This window comes from Tachyglossus aculeatus, chromosome 1 (assembly GCF_015852505.1).
Source record: "Tachyglossus aculeatus isolate mTacAcu1 chromosome 1, mTacAcu1.pri, whole genome shotgun sequence".
Taxonomy (NCBI): domain Eukaryota; kingdom Metazoa; phylum Chordata; class Mammalia; order Monotremata; family Tachyglossidae; genus Tachyglossus; species Tachyglossus aculeatus.
The window spans coordinates 2219183-2244000 of record NC_052066.1 but is presented as its reverse complement, the minus strand read 5'-3'; the positions used below and the strand labels follow the sequence as shown (position 1 = coordinate 2244000).

Sequence of the window (24818 nt, the reverse complement as noted above, 5' to 3'; positions counted from 1 at the left end):
GTTTCCTTCTCCGCGGAGTCGAACTCAGACCCCCTGCGCTCTTAGTAATAATGATGATGGCGTGTATGAAGCGCTTACTTCATCAGTCGTATTGATGGAGCGCTTACTGTGTGCAGAGCACTGTACTAAGCGCTTGGGAAGTACAAGTTGGCAACCTATAGAGACGGTCCCTACCCAACAGCGGGCTCACAGTCTAAAAGGGGGAGACGGAGAACAAAACCAAACATACTAACAAAATAAAATAAATAGAATAGATATGTACAAGTAAAATAGAGTAACAAATATGTACAAAAATATATGCATATATACAGCTTACTATGTACAAGGCACTGGTCTAAGCGCTGGGGAGGTTGCAAGGTGACGGGCTTTGGAGGCAGAGGCCGTGGGTTCCAATCCCGGCTCCGCCGCTTGTCAGATGTGTGACTTTGGGCAAGTCACTTCACTTCTCTGGGCCTCAGTTCCCTCATCTGGAAAATGGGGATTAAGACTGCGAGCCCCCCATGGGACAACCTGATCACCTGGTAACCTCCCCAGCGCTTAGAACGGTGCTTTGCACATAGTAAGCGCTTAATAAATGCCATTATTATTATTATTATTTATTAAGCGCTTACTATGTGCAAAGCACCGGTCTAAGCACTGGGGAGGTTACAAGGTGACGGGCTTTGGAGTCAGAGGCCGTGGGTTCAAATCCCGGCTCTGCCAACTGTCAGCTGTGTGACTTTGGGCAAGTCACTTCACTTCTGTGGGCCTCAGTTCCCTCACCTGGAAAATGGGGGTGAAGCCTGCGAGCCCCTCGTGGGACAACCTGCTCACCTGGTAACCTCCCCAGCGCTTAGAACGGTGCTTTGCACATAGTAAGCGCTTAATAAATGCCATTATTATTATTATTATTATTATTTATTAAGCACTTACTATGTGCAAAGCACCGGTCTAAGCGCTGGGGAGGTTACAAGGTGACGGGCTTTGGAGGCAGAGGCCGTGGGTTCCAATCCCGGCTCCACCACTTGTCAGCTGTGTGACTTTGTGCAAGTCACTTCACTTCTCTGGGCCTCAGTTCCCTCATCTGGAAAATGGGGATTAAGACTGTGAGCCCCATGTGGGACAACCTGATCACCTTGTATCCACCCCAGCGCTTAGAACGGTGCTTTGCACATAGTAAGCGCTTAATAAATGCCATCATTACTATTGTTATTTACTAAGCGCTTACTATGTGCAAAGCACCGGTCTAAGCGCTGGGGAGGTTGCAAGGTGACGGGCTTTGGAGTCAGAGGCTGTGGGTTCCAGTCCTGGCTCCGCCGCTTGTCAGCTGCGTGACTGAGCCCACTGTTGGGTAGGGACTGTCTCTATATGTTGCCAACTTGTACTTCCCAAGCGCTTAGTACAGTGCTCTGCACACAGTAAGCGCTCAGTAAATACGATTGATTGATTGATTGGGAAGAACAGGTTGGCAACACCATTAACAAAATAAATAGAAGAGTAAATATGCACAAGTAAAATAGAGTGATAAATCTGTACAGACATATTTGAGAAGCAGCGTGGCTCAGTGGCAAGAGCCCGGGCTTTGGAGTCAGAGGCCATGGGTTCAAATCCCGGCTCCGCCACTTGACAGCTGGGTGACGTTGGGCGAGCCACTTGGCTTCTCCGGGCCTCAGTTCCCTCATCTGCAAAATGGGGATGAAGACTGCGAGCCCCCCTGGGACAACCTGATCACCTTGTAACCTTCCCAGCACTTAGAACAGGGCTGTGCACATAGTAAGCGCTTAATAAATGCCATCATTATTATTATGATTATTATTATATACAGGTGCTTTGGGAAGGGGAGGAGGAGAGGAAAAAGGGGGCTCAGTCTGGGCGCCCCTGGCTACCAAGGGTGGACCGTTTTCCCAACTAGGGCAGGGCACGGCAGCCCCTCACCCCCAGCGCTTAGAGCAGTGCTTTGCACATAGTAAGCGCTTAACAAATGCCAACATTATTATTATCATTATTATTATTATTATTATTATTATTTTGTTTTCAGGAGACCTCCTGGAAGGAGACCGTGAATGAAACCGGATTTCAGTCCAAGGTACCGAGCGGGACCGTTGGGATTAGTTGGGCGTTAGCCCGCAGTGGGCAGGGATGGTCTCTCTTTATTGGACTCTCCAAGCGCTTAGTACAGTGCCCCGCACACAGTAAGCACGTGATACCCTCATTATTACTGTTAGGAAGAGAAGGAGGGCGATTGGGCGACAACCGGAGGGAACTGTGGGGTCGAGGGAGGGATTTTTTTAGGACGGGGGAGACACGGACGTGTTTGAGAGCGACCGGAGAGCCGGCGGTCAAAGAGGGAAAGGGGGTGCTCCGCACAGCGCTCTGCCCAGGGTCAGCGCTCGGTAAATGCCGCCGATCGATCGATGGGGTGGCGTTTTCCAGGCTGACTCGCGGCTCCGGGCGCTCAGTGCCACCTACAGAGTGAGGAACCCCGACAGGTGAGGCCCGGGGACGGGCTCGTCCGAGTGGTGTGGGCAGGGCCGGCGATGCCCGCTCTCGGGGAGCGGGGTTGCCCGGGTGGGCGATCGGTCGGGCCGGAACCCGGGAATCCCCCATCCCCGGGGATTGGAAAACGGGACGGGGCGGGGGGTTTTGCACTCAGAGCCCCGCGGTCCCTTCCGCTCTCTGCCCCGCTCCTTGCCCATCTCCTCGCCCGGCTCCCTGCCCTCAGGAGGTTCACCGAGCTGAGACACTACAGCGACGAGCTGCAGGCCGCCATCACACACCTTCTGCGGGTCCGAGCCGTAAGTGCCCATCCGCCCCCTGCCCCCCTACTGCCCCTAATCACCACCTCTTCACCCTCGGGCCCCCGGGCGGCCCGAGCCTCGCACCCAGAACCGGCTGGGGGTGGCGAAGGCTCTGTCTCGGCCGGCCCTGGCGCTGCCCGACTCTGGTAGAGTCGTGCCCGTGTCTGGGGCGGGCGGTGGTGGGCACCGGCGGACTCTGGGGCCTCACCTGAGCCGTTTCCTGGCGGAGAGGAATCTGGGGGGCACGGAAGATGATGCCCATTTTCCGACCCTCCCCTTTCTGCCTTCCCCTCACCCGGGCGGCGTCAGCGGGCAGCGGACCGGCTGTATGGCGTCTACAAAGTGCACGGAAACTATGGGAGAGTCTTCAGGTCGGAATCCCATCGGGGCTGGGACTGGGCCAGGAGTTGGGGGGTCAAAGGGGCTGGGGGTGGCGGGCGGGGGGTCTGGGGACTGGGGCCGAGCCGGGGATTGAGAAGCAGCACGGCGTAGTGGCTAGAGCCCGGGCCTGGCTGGGGGCAGAAGGTCATGGGTTCTAATCCCGGCCCCGCCACCTGTCTGCTGTGTGACCCCGGGCAAGTCGCTTCACTTCTCTGAGTCCCAGTTTCCTCACCTGTCAAATGAGGATTGAGACTGTGAGCCCCACGTGGGACAGGGACTGTGTCCAGCCCGATTTGCTCATTTCCATCCCAGCGCTTAGTACAGTGCCTGGCATATAGTAAAGGCTTAACAAATACCATTATTATTATTATTATCATCATTATAAAGAGGTGCTGGGACTGGGCCTGGGGTTGGGGGAGCTGGGACCAGGACCAGGCCAGGGGTGGGGGTCCCTGGGGAGGAGGAGGAGGGGAGGAGGAACAGGGGAATAGGAGAAGGAGGAGGTAGAGGAGGAGGAGGACAGGAGAAGGGGAGGAGGAGGATGTGGAGGAGGAGGGGGGAGGAGGAGAAGGAGGAAGAGGGGAGGAGAACAGGAGGAGGAGAAGAGGGGAAGAGGAGGAAGAGGAGGGGGAGGAGGGGAGGAGGAAGAGGAGGGAAACAGGAGGAGGAGGAAGAGGGGGGAACAGGAGAAGGAAAACGGTGGGGAGGAGGAGGATAGGAGGAGGAGAAGAGGGGGAGGAAGGGAGGAGGAGGAAGAGGAGGGGAACAGGAGGGGGAGGAGGGGAGGTGGAAGAGGAGGGAAACAGGAGGAGGAGGAAGAGGGGAACGAGAAGGAAAAGGGTGGGGAGGAGGAGGAATAGGAGGAGGAGAAGAGGGGGAGGAAGGGAGGAGGAGGGGAAGAGGAGGAGGGGAAAGGAGAAGGGGAGGAGGAGGAAAAGAGGGGAAGAGGAGAAGGGGAAGAGGAGGAGAAGGGGAAGGAAGGGAGGAGAGGAGGGGAACAGGAAGAGGAGGAGGAGGAGGAGAGGAGGGGAACAGGAGGAGGAGCGGGGAGGAGGAAGAGGAGGGAAACAGGAAGAGGTGGAGGAGGAGGAAGGGGGAACAGGAGAAGGAAAAGGGTGGGGAGGAGGAGGATGAGAGGAGGAGGAGAAGAGGGGGAGGAAGGGAGAAGGAGGGGAGGAGGAAGAGGAGGGGAAAGAGGAGAAGGGGAAGTGGAGGAAAAGGGGAAGAGGAGAAGGGGAGGAGGAGGAAGAGAGGAAGAGGAGAAGAGGGGAAGGAAGGGAGGAGAGGAGGAGGAGGGGAGGAGGAAGAGGAGGGGAACAGGAAGAGGAGGGGAAAGAGGAGAAGGAGGAGGAGGAAAAGGGGAAGAGGAGAAGGGGAGGAGGAGGAAAAGGGGAAGAGGAGGAGGGGAGGAGGAGGAAAAGGGGAAGAGGAGGAGGGGAGGAGGAGGAGAAGAGGGGAAGGAAGGGAGGAGAGGAGGAGGAGGGGAGGAGGAAGAGGAGGGGAACAGAAAGAGGAGAAGAGGGGAACAGGAGGAGGGGAGGGAGGAGAAGAGGGGGAGGAGGACAAGGAGGGGAACAGGAGAAGGAGGAGGTAGGGGAACAGGAGAAGGAGGTAGAGGAGGAGGAGTGGAGGAGGAGGAGGAGGGGAACAGGAGAAGGAAGAGGGGAGGAGGAGGAGAGGGGGAGAGGAGGAGGCAGAGTCCCGGCGGTGGCGGCGCAGGGGCTCAGGGTCTCCGTCGTGCCCGCAGCGAGTGGAGCGCCATCGAGAAGGAGATGGGGGACGGGCTGCAGAGCGCAGGACACCACATGGACGTGTGAGCTGCCGCGGGGGCCCCCGGGGGGCTGCCGACCGGGAGCGGGGGGCCCGGGCGGCTGGCTGGGCGGGGGGGGCGACGGGGTGGGGAGGGCACCCCTGGGGGCCGGGGGGAGGCCGGGGAGAAGCGGTGAGGTAATAGCAGTGTTTACTGAGCACCGTCCTGAGAAGCAGCGGGGCTTAGGGGCAAGAGCCCGGGCTTGGGAGTCTGAGGTTCTGGGTTCTAATCCCAGTTCTGCCACTTGTCTGCTGTGTGACTTTGAGCAAGCCACTTCACTTCTCTGGGTCTCAGTTCCCTCGTCTGTCAAATGGGGATTAAGACCGTGAGCCCCCCGTGGGACAACCTGATCACCTTGTGTCTCCCCCAGCGCTTAGAACAGTGCTTGGCACATAGTAAGCGTTTAAGGAATACCATAATTATTAATTATTATTATTCTCTGGACCTTAGTGAACTCATCTGGAAAATGGGGATTAAGGCTGTGAGCCCCCCGTGGGACAACCTGATCACCTTGTGTCTCCCCCAGCGCTTAGAACAGTGCTGGGCACATAGTAAGCATTTAAGAAATACCATAATTATGAACTATTATTATTCTCTGGACCTCAGTGAACTCATCTGGAAAATGGGGATTAAGGCTGTGAGCCCCACGTGGGACAACCTGATCACCTTGTGTCTCCCCCAGCACTTAGAGCAGTGCTTGGCACATAGTAAGAGTTTAAGAAATACCGTAATTATGAATTATTATTATTCTCTGGACCTCAGTGAACTCATCTGGAAAATGGGGATTAAGGCTGTGAGCCCCACGTGGGACAACCTGATCACCTTGTGTCTCCCCCAGCGCATAGAACAGTGCTTGGCACATAGCGTTTAACCAATACCGTAGTTATTATTATTATTTTTATTATTACTGAGCCCTGCCCGCTGTACTAAGTGCTGGGGAAGCATTTGGGAAGTGCAAGAGAAGCAGCGTGGCTCAGTGGAAAAGAGCCCGGGCTTTGGAGTCAGAGGTCATGGGTTCAAATCCTGGCTCCGCCAATTGTCAGCTGGGTGACTTTGGGCAAGTCACTTCACTTCTCTGGGCCTCAGTTCCCTCATCTGGAAAATGGGGATGAAGACCGTGAGCCCCCCGTGGGACAACCTGATCACCTTGGAACCTCCCCAGCGCTTAGAACAGTGCTTTGCACATAGTAAGCGCTTAACAAATACCATTATTATTATTATTATTATTGGGAAGGAACAAAGGCAGCAGTAAGCAGTTAGAGGAGAAGTAGAGAAGCAGCGTGGCTCAGTGGAAAGAGCCCGGGCTTTGGAGTCAGAGGTCATGGGTTCAAAACCCGGCTCTGCCGATTGTCAGCTGTGTGACTTTGGGCAAGTCACTTCACTTCTCTGGGCCTCAGTTACCTCATCTGGAAAATGGGGATGAAGACTGTGAGCCCCCCCGTGGGACAACCTGATCACCTTGGAACCTCCCCAGCGCTTAGAACAGTGCTTTGCACATAGTAAGCGCTTAATAAATGCTATCATCATTATTATTATTATTATTATTATTATTATTGGGAAGGAACAAAGGCAGCAGTAAGCAGTTAGAGGAGAAGCAGTGTGGCCTATCATCATCATCATCATCAATCGTATTTATTGAGCGCTTACTGTGTGCAGAGCACTGTACTAAGCGCTTGGGAAGTCCAAGTTGGCAACATATAGAGACAGTCCCTGCCCAACAGTGGGCTCACAGTCTAGAAGGGGGAGACAGAGAACGAAACCAAACATACTAACAAAATAAAATAAATAGAATAGATATCTACAAGTAAAATAAATAAATAAATAAATAGAGCAACAAATATGTACAAACATATTTACATATATACAGGTCTAGTATACATATATACAGACCTAGTAGCTAGACCCTGGGCCTGGGAGGTCAGAAGGTCGTGGGTTCAAATCCCAGCTCCGCCAATTGTCAGCTGTGTGACTTTGGGCAAGTCACTTCACTTCTCTGGGCCTCAGTTACCTCATCTGGAAAATGGGGATGAAGACTGTGAGCCCCCCGTGGGACAACCTGATCACCTTGTGACCTCCCCAGCGCTTAGAACAGTGCTTTGCACAGAGTAAGCGCTTAATAAATACCATCATCATCATCAGTGTGGCCTAGTAGCTAGACCCTGGGCCTGGGAGGTCAGAAGGTCATGGGCTGTAATCCTGGCTCCCCCATGTGTCTACTGGGTGCCCTTGGGCAAGTCTCTTCACTTCTCTGGGCCTCAGTGACCTCATCTGGAAAATGGGGATTAAGAGTGGGAGCCCCACGTGGGGCAGGGACTGCCTCCAACGTGATGACCTCGTATCTACCCCAGCACATAGAACAGTGCTTGGCACCTAGTAAGCACTCAACGGGTATCATAATTAGAAATTATTTTTATTACCCACCTCTCCCCGAGAGCAGTGGCTAACGAGGAGGAGATTGACACGGTAAGGGAGAGGTGCGACTCCCAATAATTTAGCCCTGTTTCGTCGTCCCAAAACTGGTTACCTTGATATGATATCGGCCGTCTCTGATCAACAGTCCCTTCACTGTAGGAGACTGGAGGTCATTCGTTCATCTGGTCGTATTTATTAAGCGCTTACTGTGCCTTAACTTTGATAAGCGTCTATTTCCTTCCATAACTTCCATCACCTCCACCCTCAGATTCGTTCATTCGGTCGTATTCATTGAACACTTACTGTGTGCAGAGCACCGTCCTGAGCGCTTGGGAGAGGACAATATAATTTATTAAGCGCTTACTGTGCCTTAGCTTTGATAAGCATCTATTTCCTTCCGTAATTTCCATCACCTCCACCCTCAGATTCGTTCGTTCATTCATTCAGTCATATTTACTGAACGCTTGCTCTGTGCAGTGCACTGTCCTGAGCGCTTGGGAGAGGACGATATAATTTATTAAGCGCTTACCGTGCCTTAACTTTGATAAGCGTCTATTTCCTTCCATAATTTCCATCACCTCCGCCCTCAGATTCATTCATTCGGTCGTATTCATTGAACGCTTACTGTGTGCAGAGCACCGCCCTGAGCGCTTGGGAGAGGACAATATAATTTATTAAGCGCTTACCGTGCCTTAACTTCGATAAGCGTCTATTTCCTTCCGTAATTTCCATCACCTCCACCCTCAGATTCGTTCATTCGGTCGTATTCATTGAACGCTTGCTGTGTGCAGAGCACCGTCCTGAGCACTTGGGAGAGGACAATATAATTATTAAGCGCTTACCGTGCCTTAACTTTGATAAGTGTCTATTTCCTTCCGTAATTTCCATCACCTCCACCCTCAGATTCGTTCATTTGGTCTATTTATTGAATGCTAACTGTGTGCAGAGCACCGTCCTGAGCGCTTGGGAGAGGACAGTATAATTTGTTAAGCGCTTACCGTGCCTTAACTTTGATAAGCGTCTATTTCCTTCCGTAATTTCCATCGTTCATTCGGTCTTATTTATTGAACGCTTACTGTGTGCAGAGCACCGTCCTGAGCGCTTGGGAGAGGACAATATAATTTATTAAGCGCTTACCGTGCCTTAACTTTGATAAACGTCGATTTCCTTCCGTAATTTCCATCGTTCATTCAGTTGTATTTATTGAACGCTTGCTCTGTGCAGAGCACCGTCCTGAGCGCTTGGGAGAGGACAATATAATTTATTAAGCGCTTACCGTGCCTTAACTTTGATAAGCGTCCATTTGCTTCCGTAATTTCCATCACCTCCACCCTCAGATTCGTTCATTCGGTCGTATTGAACGCTTGCTCTGTGCAGAGCACCGTCCTGAGCGCTTGGGAGAGGACAATATAATTTATTAAGCGCTTACCGTGCCTTAACTTTGATAAGCGTCCATTTCCTTCCGTAATTTCCATCACCTCCACCCTCAGATTCGTTCATTCGGTCGTATTCATTGAACGCTTACTCTGTGCAGAGCACCGTCCTGAGCGCTTGGGAGAGGACAATATAATTTATGAAGCGCTTACCGTGCCTTAACTTCGATAAGCGTCTATTTCCTTCCGTAATTTCCATCACCTCCACCCTCAGATTCGTTCATTCGGTCGTATTTATTGAATGCTTACTGTGTGCAGAGCACCGTCCTGAGCGCTTGGGAGAGGACAGTATAATTTATTAAGCGCTTACCGTGCCTTAACTTTGATAAGCGTCTATTTCTTTCCGTAATTTCCATCACCTCCACCCTCAGATTCGTTCATTCGGTTGTATTGAACGCTTGCTCTGTGCAGAGCACCGTCCTGAGTGCTTGGGAGAGGACAATATAATTTATTAAGCGCTTACCGTGCCTTAACTTTGATAAGCGTCCATTTCCTTCCGTAATTTCCATCACCTCCACCCTCAGGTTCGTTCATTCGGTTGTATTTATTGACTGCTTACTGTGTGCAGGGCACCATCCTGAGCGCTTGGGAGAGGACAATATAATTTATTAAGCGCTTACCGTGCCTTAACTTTGATAAGCGTCCATTTCCTTCCGTAATTTCCATCACCTCCACCCTCAGATTCGTTCATTCGGTCGTATTTATTGAACGCTAACTGTGTGCAGAGCACTGTCCTGAGCGCTTGGGAGAGGACAATATAATTTATTAAGCGCTTACCGTGCCTTAACTTTGATGTGTCCATTTCCTTCCGTAATTTCCATCCCCTCCACCCTCAGATTCGTTCATTCGGTCATATTCATTGAACGCTAACTGTGTGCAGAGCACCGTCCTGAGTGCTTGGGAGAGGACAATATAATTTATGAAGCGCTTACCGTGCCTTAACTTTGATAAGCGTCTATTTCCTTCCGTAATTTCCATCACCTCCACCCTCAGATTCGTTCATTCTGTCGTATTTATTGAACGCTAACTGTGTGCAGAGCACCGTCCTGAGCGCTTGGGAGAGGACAATATAATTTATTAAGCGCTTACCGTGCCTTAACTTTGATAAGCGTCTATTTCCTTCCGTAATTTCCGTCACCTCCATCCTCAGATTCGTTCATTCTGTCGTATTTATTGAACGCTAATTGTGTGCAGAGCACCGTCCTGAGCGCTTGGGAGAGGACAATATAACAATACACAGTGACATTCCCTGCCCACAGTGAGCTGACAGTCTAGAGCTGGCGGCGGGAAGACAGACATCAATACAATCAATCAATCAATCAGTCGTATTTATTGAGCGCTTACTGTGTGCAGAGCACTGTACTAACGCTTGGGAAGTCCAAGTTGGCAACATATAGAGACAGTCCCTACCCAACAGTGGGCTCACAGTCTAAAATAAAATACAAATAAATAAAACGTCAGACCTGAGGGAGCAAGTCAGGGCAGTGCGGGAGGGAGTGGGAGACGGGGAAAGGAGGGCTTAGTCTGGGAAGGCCTCTTGGAGGAGACGGGCCTTCAGTAAGGCTTTGAAGGCGGGGAGAGGAATCGTCGGGGGGATTTGTGGAGGCAGGACGTGGGCCGGGGGTCGGCGGCGAGGGGGTCGAGATGGAGGCCCAGTGAATCATCATCATCATCATCAATCGTATTTATTGAGCGCTTACTGTGTGCAGTGAGAAGGTTAGCGGGCCGAGTTGGAAGTAGGAGAGTAGCCAAGTGGGGTGGAGGGGGCGAGCTGACGGAGACATTTAAAGGGGAGCGGGTCGGCAGGCAACCATCCCAGATTCCGGGACTCGGGGGGCCGTTTGTCACCCATCCTGGGCCGGCCACCTTGGCCGGGGCGGCCAGGGGACACGGGGTGACCGAGGCCGGCCTCCGCTCTCCCAGCTACGCGGCCTCCATCGACAACATCCTGGAGGAGCAGGAGCTGTACGCCGACCAGCTGAAGGAATACCTGTTCTACGCCGAGGCCTTGAGGTGGGTGCCCGCGGTGCCTTCGGCTGGCATTCCCCCCCCGGGCCGGGGGTCAGGCCGGAGGGCTTCTGTTGCCCCCAAATTTTCATCTCCCGATGAAGCGGCGCCCGCTCGATGACCTCCCGCCGAGGGGGCCGCAGGGCAGTGGTCTGGGGTCTCGGGGCGGGGAGGCCTCGGGGTTTGAGGGGCGGGTGGGAGAGGGTCTCTGTCGCGCTAAAGGCTGTTGCCCCCCGCTCCCGCGCAGGGCCGTCTGCCGGAAACACGAGCTCCTGCAGTTGGACCTGGAGACGGCCGCCCAGGGCCTTGCCGCCAAGAAGCAGCAGTGCCAGGAGCTCACTACGGGGGTCTCTGCTCCCCTCCCCTCCTTTGCTCACTCTTCCCCTCATTTCCTTCTTCTTCCCCTTCCCTCACCTCCCTTTCCCTCCCCTCCACTCCCTTTCCATTTCCTCCTCTCCCTTTCCATTCCCTCCCCTCTCTTTCCTTTTCTCTCCCTTTCCCTTTCCTCCTCTCCACTCCTTTTCACTTCCCTCCCTTTCCCTCTGCCCTGTTGCCATTTCTTCCTTTCCCTTTCCATTCCCTCCCCTCTCTTCCCTTTTCTCTCCCCTCTTTCCTTTTCCCTCCCCCCTTCTCACCTCCCTTTCCCTCACCTCCCTTTCCGTCACCTCTTTTTCCCTCCCCTCCACTCCCTTTCCATTTCCTCCTCCCCCTTTCCATTTCCTCCCCTCTCTTTCCTTTTCTCTCCCTTTCCCTTCCCTCCTCTCCACTCCTTTTCACTTCCCTCCCTTTCCCTCTGCTCTGTTGCCATTTCTTCCTTTCCCTTTCCATTCTCTCCCCTCTCTTCCCTTTTCTCTCCCCTCTTTCCTTTTCTCTCCCCCCTTCTCACCTCCCTTTCCCTCACCTCCCTTTCCGTCACCTCTTTTTCCCTCCCATCCACTCCCTTTCCATTTCCTCCTCTCCCTTTCCATTCCCTCCCCTCTCTTTCTTTTTCTCTCCCATTACCTTCCCTCCTCTCCACTCCTTTTCACTTCCCCCCCTTTCCCTCTGCTCTGTTACCATTTCTTCCTCTCCCTTTACATTCCCTCCCCTCTCTTCCCTTTTCTTTCCCCTCTTTCCTTTTCCCTCCCCTCCCATTCCTCTTCTCCCCTCCTTTTCCGTCCCCTCCTCTCCCTTTCCATTTCCTCCTCTCCCTTTCCATTCCCTCCCCTCTTCCCTTTTCTCTCCCCTCTTTCCTTTTCCCTCCCCTCTTCTCCCCTCCCTTTCCCTCCTCTCCCTTTCCCTCCCTTTCCTTTTCCCTCCCCTCTTCTCACCTCCCTTTCCATTTCCTCCTCTCCCTTTCCATTCCCTCCCCTCTCTTTCTTTTTCTCTCCCTTCCCCTTCCCTCCTCTCCACTCCTTTTCACTTCCGTCCCTTTCCCTCTGCTCTGTTGCCATTTCTTCCTCTCCCTTTCCATTCCCTCCCCTCCCTTCCCTTTTCTCTCCCCTCTTTCCTTTTCCCTCCCCTCTTCTCCCCTCCCTTTCCCTCCCCTCCCTTTCCCTCCCCTCCTTTTCCATCCCTTCCTCTCCCTTTCCATTTCCTCCTCTCCCTTTCCATTCCCTCCCCTCTCTTTCCTTTTCTCTCCCTTTCCCTTCCCTCCTCTCCACTCCTTTTCACTTCCCTCCCTTTCCCTCTGCTCTGTTGCCATTTCTTTCTCTCCCTTTCCATTCCCTCCCCCCTCTTCCATTTTCTCTCCCCTCTTTCCTTTTCCCTCCCCTCTTCTCACCTCCCTTTCCCTCCCCTCCCCTCCCTTTCCATTTCCTCCTCTCCCTTTCCATTTCCTCCCTTCTCTTTCCTTTTCTCTCACTTCCCCTTCCCTCCTCTCCACTCCTTTTCACTTCCCTCCCCTTCCCTCTGCTCTGTTGCCATTTCTTCCTCTCCCTTTCCATTCCCTCCCCTCTCTTTCCTTTTCTCTCCCTTCTTTCCTTTTTTCTCCCCTCCCTTTGCTCCCCTCCCTTTCCCTCTCCTCCCCATCCCTCCTCGCCACTCCTTTTCCCTTTCCTCTCCTTCTCTTTACTCCATTTCCTCCTCTCCTTTTCTAGTCCCTCCCCTCTTTTTGCTTTTCTCTTCCCTCCCCTCACCTCCCTTTCCTTCCCCGCTCCCCTTCCCTTTCTCCCCTCCCATTCCCTTTCCCTCCCCACTTCCTTGCCCTCTACCCCTGACCCCCCACGCTTCCTGCCCACCATTCATTTATTCATTCCTTCAGTCGTATTTATTGAGCACTTACTGTGTGCAGAGCACGGTACTAAGCGCTTGGGAAGTGCAAGTCGGCAACATAGAGAGCCGGTCCCTACCCAACAATGGGCTCAGAGTCTAGAAAGGGGAGACAGACAACAAAACAAAACATGTGGACGGTTGTCAAGTCGTCAGAATAAATAGAAGTAAAGCTAGATTCATTCATTCAATCATATTTATTGAGCGCTTACTGTGTGCGGAGCACTGTTCTAAGCGCTTGGGAAGTCCAAGTTGGCAACATATAGAGACGGTTCCTACCCAACAGCGGGCTCACAGTCAAGAACGCACATCATGAACAAAATAAATGGAATAGTAAATATGTGGAAAGAACCCGGGCTTTGGAGTCAGAGGCCGTGGGTTCAAATCCCGGCTCCGCCACCTGTCAGCTGGGTGACTTTGGGCAACTCACTTCGCTTCTCTGGGCCTCAGTTCCCTCATCTGTAAAAATGGGGATGAAGACCGTGAGCCCCCCGTGGGACAACCTGATTACCTTGTATCTACCCCAGTGCTTAGAACAGTGCTTGGCACATAGTAAGCGCTTAACAAATACCAACATTATTATCATTATTATTATTACACCATGCCCTCCCTCCCCAGTTCTCCCCTGCACCCCTACGCCCCTGCCCCTGTCTCCATGTCCTCTGCCGCCCGCCCCCCGTGCTCGGTGCCCTCTGCCAGGGGCGGGGGGCGGTCCTCTGACGGTCCCGTGCCCCCCACCCCAGACGGTGCGGACCTTCTCCCTTAAGGGGGTGACCAGCAAGCTGTTCGGCCAAGAGACGCCGGAGCAGAGGGAAGCCAAGGTGAGGGCCCTGGAGGAGCAGATCGACGACGGGGAGGACCAACTCAAGTCCAAGAACCTGGAGGGCAGGTAACGGGATGAGGGTCGGGACGCCGGACGGATGGATGGACGGCGGAGGCCGGACCGGGGACAAGGAAGCGGCGCGGCCTGGAGGATGGATGGAGCCCGGGCCTGGGAACCAGAGGGTTCAGCGTGGCTCAGTGGAAAATCAATCAATCAATCAATCAATCGTATTTATTGAGCGCTTACTGTGTGCAGAGCGCTTGGGAAGTCCAAGCTGGCAACATCTAGAGACGGTCCCTACCCAACAGCGGGCTCCCAGTCCAGAAGGGAAAAGAGCCCGGGCTTGGGGGTCGGAGGTCACGGGTTCCAATCCCAGCTCCGCCACTTGTCAGCTGTGTAACTTTGGGCAAGTCACTTCACTTCTCTGGGCCTCAGTGACCTCATCTGTAAAATGGTGCTGAAGACCGTGAGCCCCCCGTGGGACAACCTGTGCTGAGAACAGTGCTTTGCACATAGTAAGCGCTTAATAAATGCCATCATTATTATTATTATTACCCAACAGCGGGCTCACAGTCTAGAAGGGGGAGACAGAGAGCAAAACCAAACATATTAACAAAATGAAATAAGTAAAATAGAGATCATCATCATCAATCGTATTTATTGAGCGCTTACTGCGTGCAGAGCACTGGACTAAGCGCTTGGGAAGTCCAAGTTGGCAACGTCTAGAGACGGTCCCTACCCAACAGCGGGCTCCCAGGCTAGAAGGGAAAAGAGCCTGGGCTTGGGGGTCGGAGGTCACGGGTTCAAACCCCGGCTCCGCCAACTGTCAGCTGTGGGACTTTGGGCAAGCCGCTTCACTTCTCCGGGCCTCAGTGACCTCATCTGGAATCAGGGAAGGCTTTCCGGAGGCGGTGGGCTGTCAGGAGGGTTTTTTAATGGCATTTATTAAGCGCTTACTATGTGCAAAGCACTGTTCTAAGCGCCGATTGAAGGCAAGGAGAATTGGGGTCGGTCTGCTGCGGGGAGGGACGGAGATCCAGGGCGGGCGGACCACGTGAGTGAGGGGCTGGAGTGGGGGGAGGAAGCAGGGAAGGCTTCCTGGAGGCAGTGGGGTGTCAGCAGGGGTTTATTAATAATAATAATAATAATAATGATAATAATAATAATAATAATAATGGCATTTATTAAGCCATCATTCCCCCCTTTTAGACTGTGAGCCCACTGTTGGGTAGGGACTGTCTCTATATGTTGCCAACTTGTACTTCCCAAGCGCTTAGTCCAGTGCTCTGCACATAGTAAGCGCTCAGTAAATACGATTGATTGGTTGATTGATTGATTAAGCGCTGGAGAGGTTACAAGGTGATCAGGTTGTCCCACAGGGGGCTGACAGTCTTCATCCCCATTTGACAGATGAGGTCACTGAGGCCCAGAGAAGTGAAGCAGCTTGCCCCAAGTCGCCCAGCTGACAAGTTGGGGGGCCGGGATTTGAATAATAATTAATAATAATAATGGTATTTGTTAAGCGCTTACTATGTGCAGAGCACTGTTCTAAGCGCTGGGGGGGGATACAAGGTGATCAAGTTGTCCCACGTGGGGCTCACAGTCTTAATCCCCACTTAACAGATGAGGGAACTGAGGCTCAGAAGAATTAAGTGACTTGCCCAAGGTCACACGGCGGGCATGTGGTGGAGGGTCGGGATTCGAACCCACGGCCTCCGACTCCCAAGCCCGGGCTCTTTCCACCGAGCCGCGCCGCTTCTGGGGCGAGTCGTCGGCCGCGGGCAGGGAGGGAGGGAGGCGGGAGAGGAAGCAAGGGAGGCTCCCCGGAGGCGGCGGGGGGAGGCCCAGACTCTCGGCGGCGGTTTCAGGGAGTTCGTGCAGACGGCCTGGGCCGACATCGAGCGCTTCAAGGAGCAGAAGAACCGCGATCTGAGGGAGGCGCTGGCCGGGTACGCCCTCATGCAGGTCGCCATGTGCAAAAAGGTACTTCTTCATCATCATCATCATCATCATCATCAATCGTATTTATTGAGCGCTTACTATGTGCGGAGCACTGAACTAAGCGCTTGGGAAGTACAAGTTGGCCACATATAGAGACAGTCCCTACCCGACAGTGGGCTCACAGTCTAAAAGGGGGAGACGTCATCATCATCATCATCATCATCAATCGTATTTATTGAGTGCTTACTGTGTGCAGAGCACTGGACTAAGCGCTTGGGAAGTACAAGTTGGCAACATAGAGAGACAGTCCCTACCCGACAGTGGGCTCACAGTCTAAAAGGGGGAGACATCGTCATCATCAGTCGTATTTATTGAGCACTTACTATGTGCAGAGCACTGGACTAAGCGCTTGGGAAGTGCAAATTGGCAACATAGAGAGACAGTCCCTACCAACAGTGGGCTCACAGTCTAAAAGGGGAAGACATCATCATCATCATCACCATCAATCGTATTTATTGAGCGCTTACTATGTGCAGAGCACTGGACTAAGCGCTTGGGAAGTACAAATTGGCAACATCGAGAGACAGTCCCTACCCGACAGTGGGCTCACGGTCTAAAGGGGGAGACGACATCATCATCATCATCATCAATCGTATTTATTGAGCGCTTACTGTGTGCAGAGCACTGGACTAAGCGCTTGGGAAGTCCAAGTTGGCCACATATAGAGACAGTCCCTACCCGACAGTGGGCTCACAGTCTAAAAGGGGGAGACGTCATCATCATCATCATCATCATCATCAATCGTATTTATTGAGCGCTTACTATGTGCAGAGCACTGGACTAAGCACTTGGGAAGTACAAATTGGCAACATCTAGAGGCAGTCCCTACCCAACAGTGGGCTCACAGTCTAAAAGGGGGAGACATCATCATCATCATCATCAATCGTATTTATTGAGCGCTTACTATGTGCAGAGCACTGGACTAAGCGCTTGGGAAGTACAAATTGGCAACATAGAAAGACAGTCCCTACCCAACAGTGGGCTCCCAGTCTAGAAGGGGGAGACATCATCATCATCATCATCATCAATCGTATTTATTGAGCGCTTACTGTGTGCAGAGCACTGGACTAAGCGCTTGGGAAGTACAAATTGGCAACATATAGAGACAGTCCCTACCCGACAGTGGGCTCCCAGTCTAAAAGGGGGAGACAGAGAACAAAACCAAACATACTAACAAAATAAAATAGATATGGACAAGTAAAATAAATAAATAAATAAATAGAGTAATAAATGTGTACAAACATCTATCCATATATCCAGGTGCTGTGGGGAAGGGAAGGAGGTAAGATGGGGGGGATGGAGAGGGGGACGAGGGGGAGAGGAAGGAAGGGGCTCAGTCTGGGAAGGCCTCCTGGAGGAGGTGAGCTCCTCGCACCCTCTCCGCAATCGGGGCCGCCCGGGGGGTGACGGGCCGGACGTGTCCCTCGTCTCTGTCTGCCCCTGCCCTGCTATCTTGTACACTCTATCATTTGATTTGTACATATCTAGTCCATTTCGACAACCAACAGTCGTATTTATTGAGCGCTTACTATGTGCAGAGCACTGGACTAAGCGCTTGGGAAGTCCAAGTTGGCAACATAGAGAGACGGTCCCTACCCAACAGCGGGCTCACAGTCTAGAAGGGGAAGACAGAGAACAAAACCAAACATACTAACAAAATAAAATAATAATAGATAAAATAAATATTTTATTTTATTTTGTCCACGTCCTCCCCCTGGCCTGGAATGCCCTCCCTCTCTTCCTCCCTTCAAGGCCCTCCTGAGAGCTCACCTCCTCCAGGAGGCCTTCCCAGACTGAGCCCCTTCCTTCCTCTCCCCCTCGTCCCCCTCTCCATCCCCCCCATCTTACCTCCTTCCCTTCCCCACAGCACCTGTATATATGGGTAGATGTTTGTACAGATTTATTACTCCATTTATTTATTTATTTTACTTGTACATATCATCTATTCTATTTATTTGATTTTGTTAGTATGTTTTTTTTTGTCATCCGTCTCCCCCTTCTAGACTGTGAGCCCACTGTTGGGTAGGGACTGTCCCTAGATGTTGCCAACTTGGACTTCCCAAGCGCTTAGTCCAGTGCTCTGCACACAGGAAGTGCTCAGTAAATAGGATTGAATGAATGATGGTAATGATAATAATAATAATAATAGTGGTGGCATTTCAGTCATTCAGTCATATTTATCGTATGTATCAGTGTCAGTCGTGTGTACTAGCGCTTAGTCCAGTGCTCTGCACACAGAAAGCACTCAATAAATACGATTGAATGAATGAATTTATTGAGCACTTACTGTACGCAGAGCACTGGACTAAGCACTTGGGAAGTCCAAGTCGGCAACATAAGCGCTTAGTCCAGTGCTCTGCGCACAGTAAGCGCTCAATAAATACGACTGAATGAATTTATTGAATGCTTACTGTGTGCGGAGCACTGGACTAAGCGCTTGGGAAGTCCAAGTCGGCTAAGCGCTTAGTCCAGTGCTCTGTGGCAACATAATATATGTGTATATATAATGTAATATACTATAATGTGTATATGTTTGTACAGTCAGTCAATCAATCAATCAATCGTATTTATTGAGCGCTTACTGTGTGCAGAGCACTGTACTAAGCGCTTGGGAAGTCCAAGTTGGCAACATCTAGAGACGGTCCCTACCCAACAGTGGGCTCACAGTCTAGAAGGGGGAGACAAAGAACAAAACCAAACATATTAACAAAATAAAATAAATAGAATAGATATGTACAAGTAAAATAAATAAAGAGTAATAAATCCGTGCAAACATATCAATCAATCAATCGTATTTATTGAGCGCTTACTGTGTGCAGAGCACTGTACTAAGCGCTTGGGAAGTCCAAGTTGGCAACATATAGAGACAGTCCCTACCCAACAGTGGGCTCACAGTCTAAAAGGGGGAGACAGACAACAAAACCAAAAATATTAACAAAATAAAATAAATAGAATAGATATATACAAGTAAAATAGAGTAATAAATCTGGGCAAACATATCAATCAATTGTATTGAGCGCTTACTGTGTGCAGAGCACTGTACTAAGCGCTTGAAAAGTCCAAGTTGGCAACATATAGAGACAGTCCCTACCCGACAGCGGGCTCACAGTCTAGAAGGAGGAGCAGCGTGGCTCAGTGGAAAGAACCCGGGCTTTGGAGTCAGAGGTCCTGGGTTCGAATTCTGGCTCTGCCAGTTGTCAGCTGTGTGACTTTGGGCAAGTCACTTAACTTCTCTGAGCCTCAGTTCCCTCATCTGGAAAATGGGGATTGACTGTGAGCCCCACGTGGACAACTTGATCACCTTGGAACACCCCCAGCGCTTAGAACAGTGCTCTGCACAGAGTAAGCGCTTAACAAATGCCATTATTATTATTATTATTATTATTAGAAGGGGGAGACAGAGCACAAAACCAAACATATTAACCAAATAAAATAAATAGAATAAATATGTACAAGTAAAATAAATAAATAAACAGAGTAATAAATATGTACAAACATATATATATGTATATATGCATATATGTTTGTACATATTTATTACTCTATATTACTTGTACATATTTATTCTATTTATTTTATTTGGTTAATATGTTTGGTTTTGTGCTCTGTCTCCCCCTTCTAGACTGTGAGCCCGCTGTCGGGCAGGGACCGTCTCTAGCTGTTGCCAACTTGGACTTCCCAAGCGCTTAGTCCAGTGCTCTGCACACAGTAAGCGCTCAATAAACACGATTGAATGAATGAATGAATATATCCAGGTGCTGTGGGGAAGGGAAGGAGGTAAGGTGGGCGGGGGGGGGTGGAGGGGGAAGGAGGGATGAAGACTGTGAGCCCCCCGTGGGCCAACCCGATCACCTTGTATCCCCTTCCGGCGCTTAGAGCAGTGCTTTGCACGTAGTAAGTGCTTAATAAATGCGCTTTATAATAATTATTAAATCATCATCATCATCATCAATCGTATTTTTTGAGCGCTTACTGTGTGCAGAGCACTGGACTAAGCGCTTGGGAAGTACAAATTGGCAACATATAGAGACAGTCCCTACCCAACAGCGGGCTCACAGTCTAAAAGACACATAAAATCACCTAATCATTAATATATTATAATACAGTACATAGTATAATTTATTATATTATAATCATACCATAATTATATAAATTACAAATTAATAATTATATTTGTTATTTTTTGGGAAGTACAAATTGGCAACATATAGAGATAGTCCCTACCCAACAGCGGGCTCACAGTCTAAAAGACACATAAAATCACCTAATAATTATTATTTATATATTATAATACAGTACCTATTATTATTTATTATATTATAATCACACCATAATTATATACATTATAAGTTAATAATTATATTTGTTATTTTTTGGGAAGTACAAATTGGCAACATATAGAGACAGTCCCTACCTGAGAGTGGGCTTACAGTCTAAAACACACATAAAATCACCTAATTATTATTTATATATTATAATACAGTATATATTATTATTTATCATATTATAATCATACCATAATTATATAAATGATAAATTAATAATTGTATTTGTTATTTTGGGGGAAGTACAAATTGGCAACATATAGAGACAGTCCCTACCCAACAGCGGGCTCACAGTCTAAAAGACACATAAAATCAGCGAATTATTATTTATATATTATAATACAGTACCTATTATTATTTATTATGTCATAATCATACCATAATTATATACATTAGAAATTAATAATTATATTTGTTATTTTTTGGGAAGTACAAATTGGCGACATAGAGAGACAGTCCCTACCCAACAGCGGGCTCGCAGTCTAAAAGACACATAAAATCACCTAATTATTATTTATAGATTATAATATAGTACATATTATTATTTATTATATTATAATCATACTATAATGATATAAATTATAAATTAATAATCATATTTGTTATTTTTGGGGAAGTACAAATTGGCAACATATAGAGACAGTCCCTACCCAACAGCGGGCTCGCAGTCTGAAAGACACATAAAATCACCCAATTATTATTTATATATTATAATACAGTACCTATTATTATTTATTATATCATAATCATACCATAATTATATAAATTATAAATTAATAATTATATTTGTTATTTTTTGGGAAGCACAAATTGGCAACATAGAGAGACAGTCCCTACCCAACAGCAGGCTCGCAGTCTGCAAGACACATAAAATCACCTAATTATTATTTATATATTATAATACAGTACCTATTATTATTTTTTATATGATAATCACACCATGATTGTATAAATTATAAATTAATAATTATATTTGTTATTTTTTGGGAAGTACAAATTGGCGACATAGAGAGACGGTCCCTACCCAACAGCGGGCTCGCAGTCTAAAAGACACATAAAATCACCTAATTATCATTTACATATTATAACACAGTACCTATTATTATTTATTATATTATAATCATACCATAATCATATACATTATAAATTAATAATTATATTTGTTATTTTTGGGGAAGTACAAATTGGCGACATAGAGAGACAGTCCCTACCCAACAGCGGGCTCACAGTCTAAAAGACACATAAAATCACCTAATTATTATTTATATATTATAATACAGTATCTATTGTTATTTATTATATTATAATCATGCCATAATTATATACATTATAAATTAATAATTATATTTGTTATTTCTGGGGAAGTACAAATTGGCAACATAGAGAGACAGTCCCTACCCAACAGCGGGCTCGCAGTCTAAAAGGCACATAAAATCAGCTAATTATTATTTATAGATTATAATACAGCACCTATTATTATTTATGATATTATAATCACACCGTGATTATATACATTATAAATTAATAATCATATTTGTCATTTTTGGGGAAGTACAAATTGGCGACATAGAGAGACAGTCCCTACCCAACAGCGGGCTCACAGTCTAAAGGACACATAAAATCCCCTAATTATTATTTATATATTATAATACAGTACCTATTATTATTTATTATATTATAATCATACCATAATTATATACATTATACATTAATAATTGTATTTGTTATTTTGGGGGAAGTACAAATTGGCGACATAGAGAGACAGTCCCTACCCAACAGCGGGCTCGCAGTCTAAAAGACACATAAAATCAGCTAATTATTATTTATATATTATGATGCAGTACATATTATAATTTATTATATTATAATCATACCATAATTATATGCATTATAAATTAATAATCATATTTGTTATTTTTGGGGAGGTACAAATTGGCGACATAGACAGTCCCTACGCACCAGCGGGCTCACAGTCTAAAAGACATATAAAATCACCCAATTATTATTTATCGATTATAATACAGTACATATTATTATTTCTCATATTATAATCATACTATAATTATATCAATTAATAATTATATTTGTTATTTTTTGGGCAGTACAAATTGGCAACATAGAGAGACAGTCCCTACCCAACAGCGGGCTCACAGTCTAAAAGACACATAAAATCACCTAATTATCATTTATATATTATAATACAGTACGTATCATTATTTATTATATTATAATCATACCATAATTATATAAATTATAAATTAATAGTCATATTTGTTATTTTTGGGGAAGTGCAAATTGGCAACATAGAGAGACAGTCCCTACCCAACAGCGGGCTCACAGTCTGAAAGACACATAAAGTCAGCTAATTATTATTTATATATTATGATACAGTATCTATTATTATTTATCATATTATAATCATACCATAATTATCTACATTATAAATTAGTAATCACATTTGTCATTTTTGGGGAAGTACAAATTGGTGACATAGAGAGACAGTCCCTACCCAGCAGCGGGCTCACAGTCTAAAAGACACATAAAATCAGCTAATTATTATTTATATATTATAATACAGTACCTATTATTATTTATTCTATTATAATCATACCATAATTATATAAATCATAAATTAATAATTATATTTGTTATTTTCGGGGAAGTACAAATTGGCAACATAGAGAGACAGTCCCTACCCAACAGCGGGCTCACAGTCTAAAAGACACATAAAATCACCTAATTATTATTTATATATTATAATACAGTACCTATTATTATTTATTCTATTATAATCATACCATAATTATATAAATCATAAATTAATAATTATATTTGTTATTTTCGGGGAAGTACAAATTGGCAACATAGAGAGACAGTCCCTACCCAACAGCGGGCTCACAGTCTAAAAGACACATAAAATCACCTAATTATTATTTATATATTATAATACAGTATCTATTATCATTTATTATATTATAATCACACCATAATTATATACATTATATATTAATAATCATATGTGCTATTTTGGGGGAAGTACAAATTGGCAACATAGGGAGACAGTCCCTGCCCAACAGCGGGCTCACAGTCTAAAAGACACATAAAATCAGCTAATTATTATTTATAGATTATAATACAGTACCTATTATTATTTATTATATTATAATCATACCATAATTATATACATTATAAATTAATAATCATATTTGTTATTTTTGGGGGGAAGTACAAATTGGCGACATAGAGAGACAGTCCCTACCCAACAGCGGGCTCACAGTCTAAAAGACACATAAAATCACCTAATTATCATTTATATATTATAATACAGTACCTATTATTATTTATTATATTATAATCATACCATAATTATATACATTATAAATTAATAAATATATTTGCTACTTCGGGGGAAGTACAAATTGGCGACATAGAGAGACAGTCCCTATCCAACAGCGGGCTCGCAGTCTAAAAGGCACATAAAATCACCTAATTATTATTTATATATTATAATACAATACCTATTATTATTTATTATACTATAATCACACCATGATTATATACATTATAAATTAATAATCATATTTGCTATTTTTGGGGAAGTACAAATTGGCAACATAGAGAGACAGTCCCTGCCCAACAGCGGGCTCACAGTCTAAAAGACACATAAAATCAGCTAATTATTATTTATAGATTATAATACAGTACCTATTATTATTTATTACATTATAATCACACTATAATTTTATAAATTAATAATTATATTTGTTATTTTGGGGGAAGTACAAATTGGCGACATAGAGAGACAGTCCCTACCCAACAGCGGGCTCGCAGTCTAAAAGGCACATAAAATCACCTAATTATTATTTATAGATTATAATACAGCACCTATTATTATTTATTATATTATAATCATACCATAATTATATAAATTAATCGTTATATCTGTTATTTTGACGATATTTATTGTATTATTGAATTTTTGGTTTTTTCTATTTAGGTTTGATGATGATTCTTGTTTCCCGCCCCCAGGGCATCCAGGTGTGGACCAACGCCAAGGAGTGCTTCGGCAAGATGTAGCCGGAGGAGCCCCCGCCCCGGCCGGTGGGCACCTGCTCTGCCCGCTCTGCCTGCCCGCCCTGCCCACCCCGGGGGCCCTCACCCCTCACCCCTCGGGGCCGTGCCGCCCACCGAGCCGCTCCCCTGGCCGGCCCCGGCCCCGGCGGGGGGCCTCCCGCTTCGTCCGGGGGCCCCGAGCGGAGAATAAAGCGGGCCGTGCCCAGTGCTCCTGTCCGGCCCGGGCCTTCGTCCGAGCGGAGATGATGTGTGACGCGCCGTAACGGGGGGGGACCTCCGACTAACGCGGGGGACCCCCGGGCCTGGTGGGTTGGCCGGGGGGAACCACGAGTGGGCAATCGATCGATCAATCAATCGTATTGATTGAGCGCTCACTGTGCGCAGAGCACCGGACTAAGCGCTTGGCAAGTACAATCATCAATCAATCGTATTGATTGAGCGCTCACTGTATGCAGAGCACCGGACTAAGTGCTTGGGAAGTACAATCAATCAATCAGTCGTATTTATTGAGCGCTTACTGTGTGC

At 47.7% G+C, this 24818-nt stretch overlaps 1 protein-coding gene across 2 annotated transcripts in view; it reads left to right on the top strand.

Annotated features, from left to right (window-relative positions):
- The window catches only part of SNX4 (sorting nexin 4), a 41752-nt gene extending 17374 nt beyond the window's left edge, over positions 1-24378 (top strand). The window contains exons 5-14 of one of the 2 annotated variants that reach the window (XM_038751452.1): positions 2018-2065; positions 2413-2468; positions 2702-2774; positions 3087-3148; positions 4906-4971; positions 10737-10826; positions 11068-11167; positions 13838-13959; positions 15762-15876; positions 24249-24378. In XM_038751452.1, the coding sequence (XP_038607380.1) occupies positions 2018-2065; positions 2413-2468; positions 2702-2774; positions 3087-3148; positions 4906-4971; positions 10737-10826; positions 11068-11167; positions 13838-13959; positions 15762-15876; positions 24249-24296 (780 nt within the window). In that variant the 3' untranslated portion in view covers positions 24297-24378. Of the gene's footprint in view, positions 1-2017; positions 2066-2412; positions 2469-2701; positions 2775-3086; positions 3149-4905; positions 4972-10736; positions 10827-11067; positions 11168-13813; positions 13960-15761; positions 15877-24248 lie in introns of both variants that reach the window. The other variant, XM_038751444.1, reaches the window with a different exon arrangement.
- Positions 24379-24818: the final 440 nt, after the last annotated feature.